The sequence below is a fragment of the Arvicanthis niloticus genome, chromosome 1 (assembly GCF_011762505.2).
Source record: "Arvicanthis niloticus isolate mArvNil1 chromosome 1, mArvNil1.pat.X, whole genome shotgun sequence".
In the NCBI taxonomy this organism is placed as follows: domain Eukaryota; kingdom Metazoa; phylum Chordata; class Mammalia; order Rodentia; family Muridae; genus Arvicanthis; species Arvicanthis niloticus.
In genome coordinates this window covers 20,564,249-20,585,819 of record NC_047658.1, presented here as the reverse complement: position 1 = coordinate 20,585,819, position 21,571 = coordinate 20,564,249, and the positions used below count along the sequence as shown (strand labels likewise).

Genomic DNA, 21,571 nt, shown 5'->3' with positions numbered 1-21,571 from the left:
AGTGGCTAGAGACTAGATAAAGGGCTCAGCACCTGAGGACTAGCTGCTCCTACAGACAGATGACCTGGGGTCTGGCCCCAGCATCAAGTGGCTCTCATTTCCTGTAACTTTAGCTCCAGAGGATCCATCGCCCTCGCTTCTTTGGGTACATGCATGCATGTGGTACATGTACAGGCAAGCAAGCACACACATACACACACACAAAGTAAAAAAAAATCATGAAAAAGGCAAAACCCAGCAGGGCAGTGATGACGCACACCTTTAGGCCCAGCACTTGTGAGCTGGGGGTAGTTGGATCTTTGTGAGGAGACTTCATCAGTTTTAATAACTATTTTTTATGCATCCAGTGAAGAAAGTAATGTATGTTCACTAGATATAAGTGGCTGAACACTGTCAGGACAGCAGGATGACTCCGAGGGCCTTGAGAGGAGTAGTGACAGGCTGAGCGGCTGAACGACTGTCTTCACGGCCTGTTCCCTGCCGGGTCCTGCTCTATCAGCACATCACCTTGCACTTGGGTTTATTACGTTTTGTCTATTTCCAGCGTCTGTCTCAAATTCTTCATGGAATCAAGGAAATGGCTTGCATGTGTAAATCAGGAACAGCACACACATTCCCACCATGGATGTCAAGAGGAAGCGACTATTCTCTAGCGTTAGTGGTCAGCAGTTGAGGCACCCTGAACACAGACTCACTGGACAGAGTCCTGATCGAGGTGCAGCACAACAGTGATAGTTTGCTGACCAAACCACCTTCCTCTGCCTCCTAGGCACTGACAACAGTTGCATCTGTTTTTCTGCTGATATGACTTTTTAAAGCTTTATTATTAGTGTCATGTTTCACCTGCATGTATGCCTGGGCACCATGTGTGCCTGGAGCTCAGGGAGTGCAGAAGGTGTCAGATCCTGAAACTGGAGTTTCAGCCACTGAGAAAGTGCTGGAAACTGAACAATAAACTCTGGAAAGGCGGCAAGTGCCCTTAACCACTGAGCCATTATCTCTAGCCCTTGATATAGAGTATCTTATCTTTAGTAAGGAGGATACACAGACTTGGGAACTAATGAAGCAATGCAAATATGTTAGCATTGTAATGGAAGAGAACACTGAGAACCAGAAGTATTTCCTGTTTTTTGAGAACTTCAGTTCTGTGTTGCAACATGTAAACTTGAGAGCTACTCACTCAATGGTTCCTCAGAAATGAAATCTCACCCTCTGCAGACTATATCTCTAGAAAGACACAGACAAGATTTATAAAAGGCAGAAATTTTAGCTGACCCTAGTCGTGCCTGCCTTTAATCCAGCACTGGAGGGCTAGCAGATTTCTGTTTGAGGTCAGCCAAGGCTATATAGTGAGACCCTGTCTCAAAAAAGGGGGATGATGGGGGTAGGGGAGAGATGCCTTTGGCATTAATCTTTCTAACCTTGAGACTGGTATTACAGGTTTCCAAAATTTTATTGAACTTTTTTTTTTTTTATGTGGAAACACTTGCAATGGGAATGCTGTGATCATACATCTGGTAAACAGTTGACAGTGAAGACTTTATAACTGCAGACCCTTCTGCAAGTTCCACAGTATGTCCGCACTCTTCTTGAGAAGACTCTCCTCTTCGGCCGTCAAGTTAGCTCTCACAATGTCTGTGATGCCACTTTGTCCCAAGACACAAGGGATACTGAGGAAGGCTTCATCATTTATCCCATAGAAGCCCTGAAATACACAGTCATGTTATTGCTTCCCTTGCCACCATGCAATACATCTCTAGAATAAAAACGTGTCAGAGAGACTATGGCACCAAGTAGAGCTTTGCAGAAGACATAGTAATCTTTGGGAGAACTGAGATCTTTGTCCTGGACCATGTGGATGGCTAATGACAAGGAGAATGTGGCAGAGGCCTTAAAAAAGGACCAGGGAAAGGCAAAATGTCCTTCATCCCTCAATAGACCACCCTGATGTCTAAGGGGAAGGAGGTGATGCTGTCTTTGTGTGACCTTTTTATCTGGTGAAGGACTAAGAGCAAGCAGCCTTTGGACACATTGAGGGATGGTAGGTGGTGACCAGGGAGCCTCTATTTATACCCTCGACAAAGGGCACCACAAAGTTTGAACACCAGTTGCTATAGATGGCTTCTCAAGCCTCCACAGGTGAAATGCCAAAGGAGGGGCTCAGGGCTGCTCTAACACACCCGACAGAGCATGTGAGAGTATGGCCTTTGGATACAGTCCTGCCCTCTGGTACTCCTAAATGGCCACCTTTCCTGGAGCTCCACCCTAAGACTCACAGACTGACAGAGCCATGGGAGATGTGCTCATCTTAGGAGGGTTCGTCCTGTTACTACGCTGGTTAAGGTACTCAGCTGTGAAACTCTGGCCCAACACTCTTACAACTCCCATAACCAAAGCCAAGCCTTCAGAAACAGCTGTGAGATACTCAGAGTCTGGGCAACCTAGACATCTCCTGGCATAAGGCAGCATCTGTTGTCCAATACTACCCACACCACCACCGCCGCTGGGATCAAAACACCCAGTGAGCTCTGCTCATCTCCCTGCCCCTTCCCACTCATCCTTATGTGGCTGAGGCTGGACTGTGAATGGCAGTGAAAGAGCTTTGACTATAGAGCACAGATATGAGCACTGAGGGTCTTGACAGCTCATCCCAACCCCTCATACATACCCAGAGTTTCATGCCCCCTGGAATTTTCCTGGAAGCACATCCTTTCCCTATATTTGTGTCTGCAGAGAACTCAGTCACCTGCCTCATTCTGAAATTATTTTACACTCAACTTCACGGGTGGCCAGGCATGATAAACTCAATGTGTACCTTAACCAGTGTGGTAACAGGATGCACTCTCTTAAGATTCTTCAAGATTGAACTCGACAGATCAGTCACAGACAGCCCGATAGCCCAAGAGGTATAGCCCTTCAGGTTAAGGACCTCATAGCCGCTGCAGTTGCAAAGGAAAAAGAAAAAAAAATCATGAGATGTCAACCCAGGTCCTTTGGAAGAGTAGCCAGTGTACTTAACCACTGACCCACTTGCAAAATTATTTTTTGTCTTCCAAGATAGGGTTTTCTGTGTAACCTTGGCTGTCCTGGAACTAACTCTCTCTCTCTCTCTCTCTCTCTCTCGCTCTCTCTCTCTCTCTCTACCAAACTGGCCTTGAACTCAAGGAGATCCACCTGCCTCTACTTCAGTGCTGGGGTTAAATGTGAGCCGCCACCACTGCCTTGCTTAAGGTGTAATTTTTTTTATGCTTATGAGTACACTGTTGCTGTCTTCAGACACACCAGAAGAGGGCAACAGATCCCATTACAGATAGTCGTGAGCCACCATGTGGTTGCTGGGAATTGAACTCAGGGTCTCTGGAAGAGCAGTCAGGGCTCTATGACCACTGAGCCATCTCTCCAGCCCCTAAGGTATATTCAATATAACAATACTAATTATTAGAGTATTTAAAAATGCATAACTACTATTACCCTTCTACCACCTGCTTGTGAATGTTTTTCCACTGTTCCTTATCTGAGTCGGTTCCTATTGCTGGGTTCAGTGACTTCAGAGTTACACCAGCAATGTTCACACCACTCCATATGGGCACTAAAAAAGAAAGAAAAACAATAAAACTCTCCACATGAGCTCCTCTTGCCAAAACTGAGTCAGTTACTGTGAGTTCAGTGCTGGGGTGTTTGGTTGGGAGTGGGGCAGGGGTGGAAGACTCTGTTCTGTTCTGTTTCTGTTCTTTTGAGAAAGGCCTCAGCTACCTTCAAATTCATGTCCTTGCCCCAAGTGCTGGGTGACAAGTTTGTGTCACACACTTAGCTAGTGGTTGGTTAGTTAACAGGTTTTATTTTTAAGATGGTGCCACGTAACTCTGGCTGGCCTCAACTCAGTGTATAGCCAAAGATGGCCTCAAATTCTTGATCCTTCTGCCTTTACTCCCACCTCTCACCCCAAATTGTTAGATTTTAGACATACATCATCATCACTCCTGGTTTTGGTTGGTTGAGAGTATTGAACTTGCTATGTACCTGAGAATGTCTGTGAACTCCTGATCCTACTGCCTGTGCGTCCTAAGTGCTGACATTACAAGTGTTCACTACCACACGTGGATGGATTTTTTGGTTTGGATTTTAATGTTAAGATGCTATCTGACTGCATATATAAAAACAGGGTATTAGGGCTATTTTTGTCTTTTAAGATTTTTGTGTGTGTGTGTGCTTTTCACTTAAGCACATGTGTGCCTCTATGTGGGTTTGGGCCCTGAAGAGAGTATTGGATCCTCTGAGGCTGGAGTCACAGATGGCAATGAACCATCTTGGCTGTTGAGCCATCTCTCCAGCCCTCAAAATAAGTTTTAAATGAACAGAAAGGAAAATAAGACATATTAGAAGACACATAATTGAAATATTTATAACTATGGTACAAGAAAGCATTTTAAAGCAATATACAAAAACACAGATTCTACAAAGAAAAGGATTGCTAAGAAACATGTTATCTGGAACTTTAAACAATATCTTCATAAAATAAAAAAAGGGGCAGGTATATACCCAAACATCATAAATGTATTTAAATCATACTCTATTTTAAATTTAAAAATTTTTTATGCCAAAGAACTTTCTGCTGAGTGTCTATGGCACCCTTTAACTAGGCATACTTATGCCTAGGTGAAAAGGAAGGATCCATTTACAGGTGTATGGCATGATTCCGACCAGGTATCTAATGTGGGGAATAGGGCATGTTTGTGTTTTTTTCTGCAGGATCCTGAAGAAGCGTGGTGGCTGACAGAATGATTGGTGAGACATGCTAGTGCTAGAACAAAGAATGATGCTGACCTGTGAGCTTGCTGAGTGCCTAGACAATGGTAACTGGGAAGCTATATTGGACATATACTCCTGACCCACCTTTGCTTGCCTATATCCCAGATGGAACAAACTGCCTTGCCTCAAGTTTTTAGACCTTGTGGGACAGAGAATCAAAAAGAGAAATTATAATGACTCTTGTATTTTTCTTAAAGGCAACCAGTTATTGAGACTCAATCATGTACTTGTCTAGAAATCAATCCAATACTGGAAATAACAGTCTTCATTTGGAAGGCTGGATCTGGACATTTTCAGAGACATATAGGGAAGTTAGCTTCAGTTCTCTATGATATTATGATAACAAGAGATAAAGTTGAGACAGGATCTGGTTTTCAAACAAGAGTTAGTGCATGTTTTAAGGTTCTTTTAATTGTCAAGCTAAAATTTGTTTTGTCTCTTCTACAGCATTTATTCTAAGTTGCATTGACTGTACACTTTCTAATTGTGTTAGTGTGTTGAAACCTGGCATGTCTGTTACGGGGGTTTATCAACCAGCTTTTGTCTTACTGCCCTGAGTATTAGAAAACCTTGATTCTGTGAAAAAAGGTTGAAAGTGCTGGAAGAAGTGAGTTAGGCTTTAAGTAGAAGCAAGAGGGTAGTGGGCTTGATTATTGCTGGTATAACAGCTTTAATTCCATTAATTGCTAGCACCACTGCTTCTGCAATTGCTTTGACACAAGGAGTTAAGACTGCCATTTTTGTTAACCATCTAGCAAAAAAAAGTTACTAATGTATTTGAGTATACAAACGGATTTGTATAGGCATCTGGAACAATGGATGATGCTCTATAACCCATTCAAATTATCTGAAGGAGGTTCAGGGTTCAAGAGTTAGGAGCCATTTCAAGTGTCATGCCAAATATCATTGGAGTAGTGTTGCTTCTAAAATTTACAATGATTGTCATTATAATTAGAAAAAAAGTTTAAAGACACCTATAGGGTATTTGGCATAATTCTAACACCTCTCTAGGTGTTTTAACTTTGCATAATGAGATTATGAATTTAAAGAATGCTGCTCTGTTGAGTTTTGATGCTGTAGATAATGCAGATAAAATTATCCATAGCCTGAGGTCAGTATTTCCATTTTGGTCAAACCTCAGGAATGACATATATAGCTTGATCATGCTAGCCCTTCTTGTCCATTTACGCCTGCCCATCGTGTTAAAACATGCCTCCAACTACATCAACAGGTTGGCAGCCAAAGTACATAACTTAAAACTGAAAATGGGACCCCCAGACAACGTTATTAATTTAATAGGCTGGCAAGCCAAGGATGGGTAAGATTCTGCACAGAGCCTTACCAACCTAAGACAGAAGTGCATTGCTTTTGATAATGCATATTCCACAATGAGTAAGGAAGGCATTCTTGTCAGAACTACATAAGACAGGTTCAATCTGGTTTATGCAATAAAAAGGGGGAGAGGTGGAAAGCTTTTGGGGCTGCCTGGCAGGAATATGACATTGGCCAAGTACAAGGAAATGGGCTGCTTGGAAGGAATCTTGACATAAGCCAAGGACAAGGAAATGGACTGCAGGCAGGAATCTGACATTAGGCTTGAACAAAGAAGAAATTTCAGGCAGGAATCTAAATCTTAAGCTACAACAAAGAAGTAGGCTTCAGACATGAAAATGACTTTGGGCTAGGACAGGGAAGTAGGCTCAGATATTTTGGTCATCCTGATAAGCCCTTAGAAATAGTGATCACAGGAGTGATCACAGGACTCTGTTTATTGTCATGCTGTGTTCTTTGACTCTCTGGGTTTATTGTCTTGCTTGTTCATTGACTATTTGCATCTATTGTATTGCTAGTTCCTCAACCTAGAACTGACCTTAATACTTGCATGTAATTTAAACAGTATAAAAGCAAAAAAGGAGGAGGAGGGATGGGATAGGGGATTAATGGGTGGGGGGAATGGAGAAGGGGGATAGCATCTGAAAGGTAAATAAAATATCAAATTAAAATTAAAAAAAAGAAACATGTTATCAGAGGAGAAAGAGTTGCACATTAACACCACACTTCCCCACAGCCACAGAGGTGAGAAACAGTGCATAGTTACATAAACTCTAGTGTAAACTGTCCCTGAGGACTGCCATGAAATCCAAGTACCTTCATAGAAACAAGTGTACAGATACAGGCATTCCTGTACAAGCAGGCTATGCAGATTATTGGGCATTGGGAAAGCACCAGGTTCAGTAAGAGATCCTGACTCAAAATATAAGGTGGAAAGTGACGGGAAAAGATGCTGGGAGAGATGAGGAGGGATGAAGAGATGGCTCAGAGGTTAAGAGCGCTGGCTGCTCTTCCAGAGGACCTAGGTTCAATTCCCAGCACCCACATGGCAGCTCACAACGGCCTGTGAATCCAGTGGAAAACAATATGGTGGTGCCTCAGAAAGTAAAACTGGGATTACCATATGATCCAGCATCCCATTCCTGGGCATGTAATACAGCCAATCAAATGAGGTCAGGATATTGAGGACGGCAGCTGCCGAACCGTGTTTACTGCTGCACTATGCACCTGCAAGACGTACAATCAGCCAGAGGTCCATTAAAGACAGACGGAAAAAAGTGGAATGTGTCTGTGTCTGTGTCTGTGTGGTACAATACTGCTCAGCCTCAAGAACTGTCACTTGTGACAACATGAATACAACAGGAGGTTATGTTTAGCAATAAAAGCCACACACAGAAAGCCAACTGTGGAGTGATGTCATTTACATATGAAATCTATAAATAAATAAATAAATAAATAAATAAATAAATAAGACAAACCCTGACATGAGAAAGTAGAGAATAAAAATAAAGGTTATGATACTGCGGAAGGGAGGAGAAAATGGGGCTAAGGGCCAGCACACACTTCTGAGTGAAGAGAAGCAAGTGCCAGCATTGTGGTGCAGAGTAAGGACAAGATCCTAAGCAATTATGTGCCCGTAGGGGACAGAGTTTAGCAGATAAAATACTTGAGAAGGCAGGAGGAGTAAACTTCAAGGTCATTCTCAGCAATAGAGCAAGGTTCAGTCTAGCCCGAGTTTCAGGAGTCCTTGTTCTTTATAGTCAAGTATGGTCTCTGGCTGGAGAGTTGGCTTGGTGGTTTAGAACAGATATTGGCCTTCCCAGCACCTACACCAGGCAGCTCACCACCACCTGGAGCTGCACTTCCCGGGGGATACAGCACCTCTGGCCTCCACAGGCATCAGGTACACATACCCACGTAGAAACACCAGAGTTCACATAATTTAAAATAAGATATTTTAAAGTATTGCCTACCTCAGACTGGCCAGGCTTCACTATTCTTACCACAGAGAAATGATGGGTTTGTGAGGCGACCACAAAGCTGGTGACACTGACTTAATCACTATGTCACATGCAAATACATCAAGTCACCTCAGTGTCCTCTCTATTGATGCATAGTTATGCATCAATACATTTTATCCTTGTTTCAGACAGGATGTTGTTTTATAGCTCAGGCTGATCTAAAAGGACATGCACCCACAAAAGTGACAAAATTAAAGCTATGTAGCTCTATTGGCAGAGACGACGTTGTGAAGAAGAACATTGCTGCACACCAGGAGGGCACCTTGCTCACACAGCAACTGCATCACACTTACCACTGGAGTCCCCATGTTCTCCGAGAACCCAGGCATGGCAGCTTGTAGGATTGACACCCAGCTTCTCCCCGATCAAGTAACGGAAACGAGCAGAGTCTAGGTTACAGCCACTTCCAATCACACGGCTTACAGGAAAGCCACTTATCTTCCAAACCACGTATGTCAAAATATCCACTAGGAAGAACAATGTCAATGTTTGAGAAAGAACCCTAGCAGTTTCTCTACAGTTGCTTTTCCAAATAGAGAAATTATCTTGGGAGTCAGATGCAGATGTATCGTAGTTCAAAGTCCAGTGAATCTAACCGGTAGGCATGCTCAGGGTTTTTACATTAAATCATTGACTAGCAGAATATATCTTCTGAGATACTCAGTGGGCTTTTCTGCAAATACAATAATGGGTCGGTTCTACCGCTTTAACCTTCTGGATTTCTCCTCTCCATTGACACATCCTCACCTAAGCTACCAACATATTATCTAGAACTACATGTGGACATAGCTGGGGTGGTCTGCACATGTGTGGGCAATACAGAAAGATCATGACAACTTTCAGGGTGAAGCTCTGTGCAAGCAGGAAGTGATGACTAAGCCACAGCCATAAGCAGCTGAGCTGGATACTGAAGACATGCCATGCCCAGGGAAGGAGGGAGGGAAGCAGGAAAGATTGGGAAATCATTTTGGGTTTTAGATATTTGAAGAAAATTCTGTCCAGTCATTAACTGACCAAATAAATGCATTGAAAACTCCTGTGCCTTGTAAAATAAAACAGATAATGAAGTTCAGGAAGCAACCTCAAGAAACAACAGCAGACCTTGGAGCTGAGGAGGATTTGATTTGCAAATGCTCTTGAAGAGGGCTGGAGGGCTGGCTAGGTGGTTAAGAGTGCCAGTTGTTTTATGACTTACAACCATCTGTAATTCCAGGCCCAGGGGATTCAGCACCCCTCTTTTGACAGAGGTTCCCAGCCATGCATGTGGCACACAGACATACATGCACACAAAATACCCATACATATTTAAAAATAATGATAAAACTAAGAAGAATTAACAGAGTTAGGAAGTGTGTGACAATAGCTAGGGTGTCAACACATGGTATCTGGCCAGATTTATCTTAAAAAATGAAGACACTGGAGCTAAACTTTTGAAAGGCTGACAATAGCAGGGTTGGTAAGAACACCAGGGACACAGTGCTGGTGAGGATGTCAAAGGCATTGCACGGGACTTTGAAAATTTGTGTGCAGCTTCTGACAGAGCCAAACCCTTCAGAGTCTGTAGCCTACATGTGCTCTCCTGCCCATCACTGATACCAAAGAAAGGAAGAAGTATGATCATACACATGCTTGCACATGGTGGGCTGCAGAGGTGGCTCAGTGGTTAAGAGCATGTGCTGGTCTGCTAGAGGACCCCAGTTTGGTTCCAAGCACCTATATGACGGCTCACAGCTGTCTGGAACTGAAGTTCCAGAGGACCGTACATCCCTTCTGGCCTCCATGGGTACCAGCCAAGCATGTGGTGTCCAGGCATACATGTAGGCAAAACATTCATATACATAAAATAAACCAACTTTTAAACAACAGGAAAAAATTGTATTTGAAATGTGTAAGAAGGACGGCAGAGATGGACGGCACAGTGAGTAGAACTAGATGGTCTTAGATGGTTGAAGTCATCATGTGGGCGGCGCTGGGAACCAAACCTGTGTCTTCTGGAAGACCAGCCAGTGGTCTTAATTGATGAGCCACCTCTCCAGCTCTCCACAAAATAGCAAGCATGAGGACCTAAGGGTATATCCCTAGTAGCCATGTAAAAAGTAAGACATGGTAGGTAGGTACATCTACAACCCTGGGTCTGATAAGGGTCAGGGTGTGCAGAGACAGATTGACCTGAGAACTTAATGGTCAGCAATCTAGCCAAAATACCAAGCTCCAGGTTCAGTGGGAGATGCTGGAGAGCAGTGGAGGAAGACACCAACCTCTGTGCGTGCAGGAGCGCATACATGCTCATCATATCACACACATGCAGAAACAACACGAGAGTCCAGCAATGCAAAGGAGCAAATCCCAGACGTATCTCAGACGTAGATGAATCCAAAATAATTGCACTATAAATGGGGCTGGGTAGAAAAGTTCGTCTCACTACTGGTTTTGGTCTGCTTTTGTTTATGAAATTCCAGAAAAATGAGTCAGGTAACAGATGAGAGATGAACCACGAAAGTGCACACAGTGCTTCAGAGGGGACAGAGATGTTTCACATCTTACTGTGATGGCATCTATCAAAATTTATGGCATGGCAGAGGTTTATAATGAAATATTATGAACCAATCATCATTCAGAAAGGGGAGGGGGACCTCACCTGGGTTTGTGACAACAATTATTTTACAGTCCGGACTGTTCTGGACTACGCCAGGAACGATGGCTTTCATGATAGTGACGTTACGTTGGAGCAGCTCAAGGCGAGTTTCTCCAGCCACCATTCTTGCACCAGCTGTGATAATAACCAGTTTGGAGTTGGCAGACACACTGTAATCTAAGAAGGAAATAGAAGATGGTGTTTCCATTAGGACCGACACCCACTGCCCCTTGGCTCTGTAAGTGTCTATCCCATGCTATGGGGTTTGCAGTATTCACCTATCCTGGATTTGGAAACAGACTCCTCACGCTGTAGCATCTTGCAGAAGTCAAGCAAGGCTTGTTGCCACTTTCCAGTCTCCACATGGCTGCCTCTTACTCTGCCATTCCCTTCAACCCACATTTCTATCTATCAGAAAGATCCAGGGCAAGAAACTCAGTAGCTCTCTGGCTTCTGTTGTTTGTTTGGCATTTTGGTTTGCATGTTGGTGTTCCGTGGCAGACCCACCACGGAACTACATCCCCAACCCTCTGGCTTTTCAGAACACCCACACGAATTAGAAGCTTGCATCTCATCATTTCCGTGACTATTTTAGGAATCTAATGGCAAGAATAGATTTACCTCTAACTATTATAAGGAACCATGCTTTATTTGATATCACAAATAAATTAGATCTTAATCCATACAAGAAAATAAACCACTTATACTTACTAAGTGTAATTACCAGTCTGGAAATTATTTTGCTTACTATATCCAACACACTGACACAATGTTTGCTTAGCATTAAACATTATTAGATACCTTTTTGATTAGCAAGTCCTCTAAGCACCTCTTAGACATACTATTCATATTCTTATTTGTGTGTGTATGAGCTCATGTGTGTATATGTGTCTTTGTATATGTGTGTGTTTTTATGTGTGCATGTGTGAGTGTGTGCTTGTGTGTGTGTGTGCACTCGCCATGCTGCCATGGAATTTGTGTGGAAGTCAGAGGAGAATTTGGGAGAGTCAATATGCTCACTCTAACATACAAGTCTCTGAAATTGAACTCAGGGCATCAGGCTCTGTGGTAAAAATATTTACCTCACTTTTAAAACAAACAAAACCACCACAACAAAAACAGGAACCCAGGGCTGCAGAGACGCTTCAGCAGTTAATAGCACGTGCTGGGAGCTGGAGAGATGGCTCAGCAGTTAAAAGCATTGTCTGCTTTTCCACAGCTCCTCAGCATTCCCAGCAACTACATGGTGGCTCACAACCATCTGTACTGAGATCTCATGCCCTCTTCTTGCATGCAGATAGAGAACCCATATAAATAAACCCTTCCCATCCCACCCCCCCAAAAAAGAAAAATTCCATACATACAACAAACAAGCAAGCAAGCAAAAACACTGACTGTTCTTCCAAAGGATCCAAGTTCAGTTCCCAGCACCCACATCTGGTGGCTCCCCTAACTTCAGATCCAGGGGATCCCATGCCTTTGGTCTCTGCAGTTATGTGCACATAACTACATACAGACACATATACACACATCATTTTTAGGAGTAATAAAAAAAATGACTGGGTATGGTGGTACACATTTAGTCCCAGCACTTGGGAAGCAGGGGCAGGCAGCTCTCTGTAGAGTTTGATGCTAGCCTGGTTTCCATAGTGAGTTCCAGGACACCCAAGACTATGTAGAAATACCTTCAGAAAAAATAGTAGTAGTAGTAATAAAGATAGATTAGATAGACAGACAGACAGACAAATCAGCCAATTCATAAGAACATTTACATGTCTGGGGATAATATGAAATGCTTATGGTACCTCTTTTTTGCTTGTTTTTTAGAATTATTTATTTGATGCATATGAGTACACTGTAGCTGTCTTCACACAGTAGAAGAGGGCATCAGATCCTATTACAGATGGTTGTGAGCCACCATGTAGTTGCTGGGAATTGAACTCAGGACCTCTGGAAGAGCAATCAGTGCTCTTAACCACTGAACCATCTCTCCAGCACCCTTATGGTACCTCTTAAGGACACTTTAAATTAAGTGACTATCTTGAGTGCCAATCATTTTAAGATTTATCCATTTACTATTTTATGTGTTTAAGTGTTTAGCCTGCATGTATGTTGTACCATGTGTGTGGTACCCTCAGAATCTGGAAAGGACACTGGATCTCTTTTTTTGTTTGTTTGTTTTTTAAAGATTTATTTATTTATTTTATGTATATGAATACACTGTAGCTGTCTTCAGACACACCAGAAAAGGGCACCAGACCCCATTACAGATGGTTGTGAGCCATCATGTGGTTGCTGGGAATTGAACTCAGGACCTCTGGAAGAGCAGTCAGTGCTCTTAACCACTGAGCCATCTCTCCAGCCCCGACACTGGATCTCTTGATACTGGAATTACATACAGTTAGTTGTAAGTCACCATGTAGGTGCTGGAGAACAAATGCAGGTCCTCTCAAAGAGGGAGTTTGTATTGTTCTGTCTTCCAAATACCCCCCAATTGTAATTTAATGCTCTTTTTAAAAAATAAGTAAATAAATTGAAAGTAAGAAAGGTTTGCCAAGTGTGATGGCATATGCTTTTAATCCCAGCACACAGGAGACAGAGGCAGGTAGATCTCTATGAATTTGAGGTCAGCCTGATCTACACAGAGAGACTCTGTTTTAAAAGAAAAATAATTTAATTAATTAATTAATCCTTTACTTTAGGCTTAATGGTACACACCTTTAATCCCAGCACTGAGGGAGCAGAAGCTGGCAGATCTGTGTGAGTTCAAGGCTAGTCAAAACCATAGTAACAAGATTCTTTTTTTTCAAGACAGGGTTTTCTCTGTGTAGCCCTGGCTGTCTTGGAACTCACTCTGTAGACCAGGCTGGCCTCGAAAATCAGAAATCCACCTGCCTCTGCCTCCCAAGTGCTGGGATCAAAGGCGTGCGCCACCACTGTCCGGCTAGTAGCAAGATTCTATTTCAAAAGAAATCAAACAAACAGAACATTTAAATTGTATGTCCTCATGGCAGTGATATTTTAAATTACATACTGATTAAAGTCAATTTTGCAAAACTGATTGCGTATTCTATTTTTTTGAGACAGGTCTCACGTAGCCCAGGCTGGCCTCAAACTCAGTAGGTAACTGAGTCTGAGTCCTACCTCCACCTCCCAAGTGTTGGGATTACAAAGTGTCCAAATAATAACTCATAATAAACTCGCTCCTTTTCACAAAGCTCTGGAAGTGATGTCATAAAACTAAAATTAACCTTTTCCATAGACGATTTTTGGAGTGCTAAGGAAAAGACTGCCATGCAGGAGATCCAGTGCCTCCCCCTTCAGTTTGTTTGCATCAGCATCAACAAGGGCGAGTTCATCTGCCAAACCCTGAAAGACAGAAAAGCTGTGAGTACCATGTTCCAAACTTTGAGAAGGGTTTGGGGCTGAGACTGGAACACAGCTGGCAACCTGTGTGTGGGAGGCCTTCAGTCTGATCCCAAACACTACAAGAGAATACATTTTGATACCTTGTTGGGTTTTGTTTTGTTTTTCAAGACAGGGTTTCTCTGTGTAGCCCTGGCTGTCCTAGAATTCACTCTGTAGACCAGGCTGGCCTGGAACTCAGAACTCCACCTGCCTTTGCTTCCCAAGTGCTGGGATAAAAGGAGTGCACCACCACCAGATTCCTATACCACCCAGGTACATCTCAAATTCATGACTCCCATACCTCAGCCTCCCAAGTGCTGGGATTACAGATTAACTACCAAGTATCTGCCTTTATTTTAATTCCATCTGAATTTTTGTCATAACCACAGATTGTAGGACTATTAAAGAATGCATTCTCAGCCAAATATGCTTTTAATCCCAACACTAGGAAGGCATAGGCAGGCAGATCTCTGAGTTTAAGGCCAGCCTGGTCTACATAGTTGAGTTCTAGGACAACCACAGCTAGCTATATAATGAGATTCTGTCTTGGGGGGAAAAAAATGAAAAAATACATTCTCAGGGCTGGAGAGATGGCTCAGTGGTTAAGAACACTGACTGCTCTTCCAGAGGTCCTGGGTTCAGTTCCCAGCAACCACATGGTGGCTCACAACTGTCTGGAACTTCTGGGATTGGACACCCACCCTCACACAGATATACATGCAGACAAAATACCAATGCAAATAAACTAAAAAGCAATCATTACAAAGAGAAACGTATTCTCCTGGATTCCAGTGACTCCATTCTAATAGATAAGTCAGAGTAAGGAATACATCCCTCCCATTACATTTCTCAGAGCAGGTACCATGTGGCTCTTCTAGAAACTGACATAGCGCTGTCCTTCTGTACCTGAGGGGATGGGTTCTAGAACCTCCAAGGCTCTTATATGACATGGTAAATCATTTGCACATACCTACACACATCTTGCATACTTTCAAATAATTTCTAGATTACTTCTAAAACATAATACAACAGAAATGTTATTCAAATAGCTGATATACTGCATTGCTTTTACCTTTGTAAACCTTTATATGTTTATGTGCTTTGTCTGCATTTAAGTCAATGCACCCTTGCCTGGAGCCCACTGAGGCCAGAAGAGGGCAGCAAATCTCCTGGAACTCGAGTGTGGGTGCTGGGAATTAGGCCTGGGTTCTCTGAAAGTATAGCTAGTGCTTTTTTTTTGTTTGTTTGTTTTTTTTTTTTGTTTTCTGAGACACGGTTTCTCTGTGTGGTCCTGGCTGTCCTGGAACTCACTCTGTAGACCAGGCTGGCCTCGAACTCAGAAATCCACCTGCCTCTGCCTCCCAAGTGCTGGGATCAAAGGCATGCGCCACCACCGCCCGGTAGCTAGTGCTCTTAACTGCTGAGCCACCCATCCATCTCCCCAGTCTCTAATATACTGCATCATTTAGAGAATGATAACAAAAGTCTTTTTATGTTCAGGATGCAGGTTTTAAATTTTCAACCCATAGTCGGTTAAATAACCAGGTGTAGAGTCTATCTGCATACATGGAGGACCAAGTGTATTCTAACACTGACTAAGTGTTGTGTATCAGGAACGGGAAGAAGATAAACTTCACACGAGGACAGAAAACTGGACTGTGCCTACAAATTCACTTTTACATCACTCTGTGCCTACCTGGGTCTGGTCAGTAAATCAGAAATCACTTTAAGCTTTCCAACAAAGAATTTATTTAAGGAGGAGCTGAGAGGGTGGAGAGATTCAAAGAGAATAACCCAGGAATTGCAGATATGTCTGAACCAACCACCCCTACAGGCTAGAACACAGGAGGGGAAAGGGAGGAAAAGATGAAGCCAAGACCAGGACTTCCTAAGAAGCTGGAGACTAGAAGTGACCTTTTAAACAGGTAGATAAACTGCAGGTGGAGAAGCAGTGGCTACTGGTGGTGGTGGTGGTAGTGGAGGGGGGCCGAGGCTCTCCTTTTGCCTTGCTGATTCCTTCGAGTGTTACCTATTGCCTGAACCTAACAAGAGGCAAACTACAAAAGCTGGGTTTCAAGTGAGAGCAAATCTTTAGGAGTTTACTGTGTATTGTGTTTTTGTACTGAAACAGGTCCAGTTTCCTAGGATGGTCTCAAGCTTGCTATGTAGCTGAGGGTGACCTTGAACTTCTGCTCCTCTTTGGAGTGCTGGGATTGCAGGTGTGTGCCACCAAACCAGGTGTGTTATTCCATTTTACCAAGCAAACCCAGGGCTTTTTGCTTGCTAGGCAAGTACTCTCCAGCCCAGGTAGGTTGGCCGTTTTGTTTGTATGTCGTTGTGTTAAAATAAGAGTCTTGCTATATAGTGTAAACTGGCCTCAAACTTGTGATCCTCCTGCCTCAGGCATTTATCATCATGCCTAAAAAGATTGCTCGCTTTTTTAAATGAAAAAATAATGCTGTATTTTTAAGCACTTTAAAAAAAATTGACAATTTCATACTCAGCCTGTCATGGCTCAGCATCCCAGATCATTTCTCCTGGGAGGGCCAGAATGGCCACAGCGCAGGAAAGAGCAATCTGTCTGGGGTTGTGGTGACCACTTTGTCCTATGCAGAACACAGTAGCAACCTGTGCTTCTCCCTTCACTTCCTTCACTTCTCTCTCTCTCTCTCTCTCTCTCTCTCTCTCTCTCTCTCTCTCTCTGTGTGTGTGTGTGTGTGTGTGTGTGTGTGTGTGTGTGTGTGTGTGTGTGTTTAAAAACAGCTCTGGATACACAGATGTCACCATTCTTTTCCTTCCTGAGGGTCTTAGGAGCTTGTTGTGTAGTTCTAGCTGGCTTCAAACTAGCAATCCTCCTGTCTCTACTTCTCAAATGCTAGTTAGGTCTTTGTTTTGTTTTTCAAGACAAGGTTTCTCTGTTCTGGAACACCCTTTGTAGACCAGGCTGGTCTAGAACTCAAAGATTTGCCTGCCTCTCCCTCCACACCACATGCATCAGTGCCCACAGAGGTCAGAAGAGGCCCTTGAAGTTGGGTTGCAGGTGTTCCTGAGCTGCTGATGTGAGTGCTGGGAAGCAAACCCAGGTCTTCTGAAAGAGCAGCAAGTGCTGTCAATCAATGAACCATCTCTCCAGCCCCTGAAATAGACTTTTATTTATTTATTTTTTTTTTGGAAGGGGGGTTGATGGTGCTATCACTCAATTAGCTACAGACCCATGTCCTTATGTTTCTGCTGTGTAATTCTTTCCACTTTCTACCTACCTCCAGTTAAGCTGGGACTACAGACCCATACACTAGCATGTCCAGCTTTATGTGGGTACTAGGGTTTCAACCTCAGATCCTCACACTTGTGTAGCAAGAGCTGTACACACTAAACCATCTCCCCGGCTTGATGATCTGCTTTCTGTCTAGTCATAGCAAAAAAGAGGTAATCTCCTGTTGCCAGGTGGGATTGGGTTGGAGAGTATGACCTGCTTAAGATGCAGAATAGAATCTGAAGTTTTCTGTCTCCTCAGACTTTCAACCTCCTCCCTCCCTCCCTCCCTTCCTGTTCCTTTTCCCTTTCCCTCCCTAACCTTTGAGGCCTCCGGCATTTCCAACACCTCAGCCTTTGAGTTCTGAAATTGAGCTAGTTCTGCTTCCCACCTCCTTCTGCAAGTTTCCAATCAGGATCTGAGTGAGAGCGTCTGCGCTCAATTGTCCAGGGTTGGAATCCCAGAATCAGGCAAGCTGCTCAGCTGGGATTACATTGTGAGCCACCATCCATGCACGCATGCCTGCCTGCCTGCCTGCCTGCCTGCCTGCCTGCCTGCCTGCCTGCCTGCCTGCCTTTCTATTTCTATCTCTTTGTATCTCTCTCTGTCTCTGTCTATCTTTGTCTCTCTGTCTCTGTGTCTGTCTCTGTGTCTGTCTGTCTCTGTGTCTGTCTGTCTCTGTGCCTGTCTCTTGTCTCTATCTCTCTGTCAGTCTATCTCTGTCTCTTCTGCCTCTCTCTCTCCCTGCTCTCCTTTCTCTCTCCCTCTTAGCATTTCCTTTCTCCCGCCTTCTACCCTTTCCTCCCCTGCCCTCCCATCTTCTGCTGTCTCCTCTCCTCTCTGAACTCTGGCCAAGAATTTCACATAGCCCAGCCTCAAATCTGATCTGTACTTGTGGATGATCTTGAATCCAGACCCTCTTGGCCTCCACCTACCAAATACTAAGATGACAGGCCCATGCCAACGACCACATGTAGCCAACAATTAAACTTGTCAACACCACAGGTTTTACACCTTTCCATTAATGGTTATTTCCTGCCAGAAGGCTTCATTGCTTACTTACTTTCAGTAAAATACTAATAGCACATGCCATGCCCACATTTCCAACTCCAACCACAGTGATCTTACACCGGGAAAGTTTTTCTTCCGGAACTAGGTTCTGAATTAGCTGCTCCTTGACCGTGGACATGTTGAGCCTGAAGAGAGAAAAACACCATTAAACACCCACTCCTACAGTCAAGACATTAAACAGCTTCTGTTGGAAGGTAAAGGAGTTAAGGGTTTCACATTGTATCTAAGGCTAGCCAGGAGGTTAATATGAAGTCTAGGCTGGCCTTGAACTCATGGCAATCCTGCCTCAGCCACACAAGAGTGCTGGGATTACAGGCCTATAACACCATACCTGTCTAGAGCACAGAAGCCAGGAGCCAGGATACAAAAGCATTCACTAGCTAGAGTGTGAGAGTGAAGTGAAGCTTTAAAGAGGCAAAGGATGACTCCCTCCCTGTAGGCTCCTCCCTCCCTGTAGGCTCCTCCCTCCCTGTAGGCTCCTCCCTCCCTGTAGGCTCCTCCCTCCCTGTAGGCTCCTCCTTCCCTGTAGGCTCCTCCCTCCCCGTAGGCTCCTCCCTCCCTGTAGGCTCCTCCCTCCCTGTAGGCTCCTCCCTCCCCAGCCAACAGGCCTAAAAAGGCTTTCCTTCACAGATGGATGAAGGCACTGCCCACTTCCTCAAAGGACGCTGGAAACACACCCTCCAGCTGACTCCGCAGCACAGGATAACCGTTAGGCCGGGGAGCTAGCAGTTACAACAGACAAGGAACGGCACAAAGATTACGTCAGAATGCAAGCCCCGCTCTCTGCCTGGGCAGGTACACTGGTGCGTGCACCTGCACGGCCTACCTCAGGTTTTAGGAGATGGACTCTAGAAGGTTTCCAAGGTCTCTAGTGGAAGATATGTAGGCGCTGGCACCACACAGAAGATGACAGCTAGCTTGGCAAGCGCCCCTTTAAAGGCCTCTACATTAACTGTGCTACTGTTCTGCTGTGAGGAAATGCAGAACTTTGAGTTTGAGGAGCACACCCCAGGCCCTTTGCTCTTACATCTGTTTGTAAGCATTGAGGGTTGGAGACCCGGAGGAGGGGGTTGGAGGTGTGTGTGGCTAGGCATCTGTCTGTTGGCTTGCTTTCCTTTGTTTTGTTTTGCTTTGCTTTCGAGACAGGGTTTCTCTGTGTAGCCCTGGCTGTCCTGGAACTCACTCTGTAGTCCAGGCTGGGTGCCAACTCGAGATCTGCCTGCCTCTGGGATTAAACAAATGTAGCTCCACTACCTGGCTCTTTGTAGGCATTTGCATCACTACTGGTCTAGAGAGATGGCTCCTTCAATGAAGAGCTCGCAATGCAAACATGAAGGTTTGAGTTGGATCCCCAGAACAAAGGTGCAAGTGGTTACTTAGTAATCCGTGGATGGGAGTGGCAGAGACAGAGGCTCCCTGCCGCTCCCCAGACAGCCATTTTAGCTTTAATTAATAAGTGTCCTTGTCTCAAAAGACACCTTGGGGCGGGGGAACAATATCTGACACCATCCTCTGGCCTCCATATGTACTAGCTTGCACATGTGCACGCACATACAAACACACACAACTCACTGTGTTAGGGTTCTCTAAAGCAGTGGTTCTCAACCTGTGGGTTGCTACCCTTTTGTGTGTGTGTGTGTGTGTGTGTGTGTGGTGGCATATCAGATATTTACAATTCATAACAGTAGCAAACTTACAGTTATGAAGTAACAGAATAATGTTACACTCTGCCATTGGCACGAGCAAACCCCACTTTGAAACCAAAACTTCTAGCTAGGCCTTCAGAAGTTGGGTGTCGGGAAAGAGAAGCAAAGAATTTTCTGCTGAGTCACTAGGGGTGATGGAGAGCAGAACCACTCCTTTTTCTGCCTCTTAATTCCTGGATCTGTGGGTCCTGGCTATGGGAGAAACTATGCCATGTATGGATGTTGATTCAAACATACTCCCTCCTGGAGAACCCTCAGCAGCTGTCCAGGCTGCTGTCACTTAACCAGTGCTGTGACTGTGTCTTCAAAGAGCCAGCTCACTCATACCAGGATGTGTGCTTTAGGGTGCCTATGGAACATGGTAAACTGGTGAGTCCATGAGCATGGTGGGCCCACTGTCGCACGTCTCTCTGGCTGGGAAGTGGGTTCCTTGGTGAGAAGCAATGACTGTAGACATGGCATTCTGCAAGTCCACCCATGGTTTTGGCAGAAGCGTTATGTGCAGGAAAGGCAAATCCATAGTTAGAGTAATGTCCTCCAGTAAGGAAGGACAAAGTGTCCTTTCCATGAAGACAGGGGTCTACAACTTTTTGTAACTCCAGACAGTGGTGTCATACTAGGGGACTCCGTGTTGGTCTGGTCTCTGCTTTTGGCAGATCTGGCATTTGGTAGCTGCATTAGCCTTGGTGAGTGGAAATCTATGTTATCAAGGCTGTGCACAACCCCATCTCTGCCAACAATCTGACTTGGTGGGTCAGATAATATCTAGCTCAGGATAGGCAGCTTTTGGTAACTTAGTGACCTATAATAACTCTTTTTTTTTTTTTTTTTTTTTTTTTTTTTTTTGGTTTTGTTTGTTTGTTTGTTTTGGAAACAGGGTTTTTCTGTGTAGCCCTGGCTGTCCTGGAACTCACTCTGTAGGCCAGGCTGGCCTCAAACTCAGAAATCCGCCTGCCTCTGCCTCCCAAGTGCTGGGATTAAAGGCGTGCGCCACCACAGCCCGGCAGTTTGTTTCTTAATAGATTATTTCAGTGTCTTTCCATGTAGCCCTGGTCTGTTGCACAAACCCCTCTCCAGTACAGTTGTCACAGCAGGTGCCTTAGCTTTTCATTGCTGTGATAAACACCGACCAGAAGCAGCTTAGGGAGGAAGCTATAGTTGGTTTACACATCCATATTTTTAGTCCTTCATCCAGGAAATTACCATAGTAATTTAAAGCAGAAGCCTAGAGGCAAGAACTGAAGCAAAGGCCCTTTGCTCCCTATGGCTTGCTCAGCCTGGTTTCTTTTACAATCCAGAACTACCAGCCCACTGGTGACACCACCCACAGTGAGAT

General features: G+C 44.3%; 1 protein-coding gene across 1 annotated transcript; it reads right to left on the bottom strand.

Moving 5' to 3' along the window:
- Positions 1-1,437: 1,437 nt before the first annotated feature.
- Positions 1,438-19,012, bottom strand: LOC117712847 (L-lactate dehydrogenase C chain). The gene is made up of 8 exons (XM_076934697.1): positions 18,861-19,012; positions 18,522-18,654; positions 14,049-14,166; positions 10,801-10,974; positions 8,456-8,629; positions 3,472-3,589; positions 2,816-2,939; positions 1,438-1,705 (listed from the first exon to the last, which is right to left on the bottom strand). Exons 2-8 carry the CDS (start codon positions 18,645-18,647, stop codon positions 1,541-1,543), a joined length of 999 nt encoding a protein of 332 aa, XP_076790812.1. The 5' UTR covers positions 18,648-18,654; positions 18,861-19,012; the 3' UTR covers positions 1,438-1,540.
- Between the last annotated feature and the right edge of the window lie 2,559 nt (positions 19,013-21,571).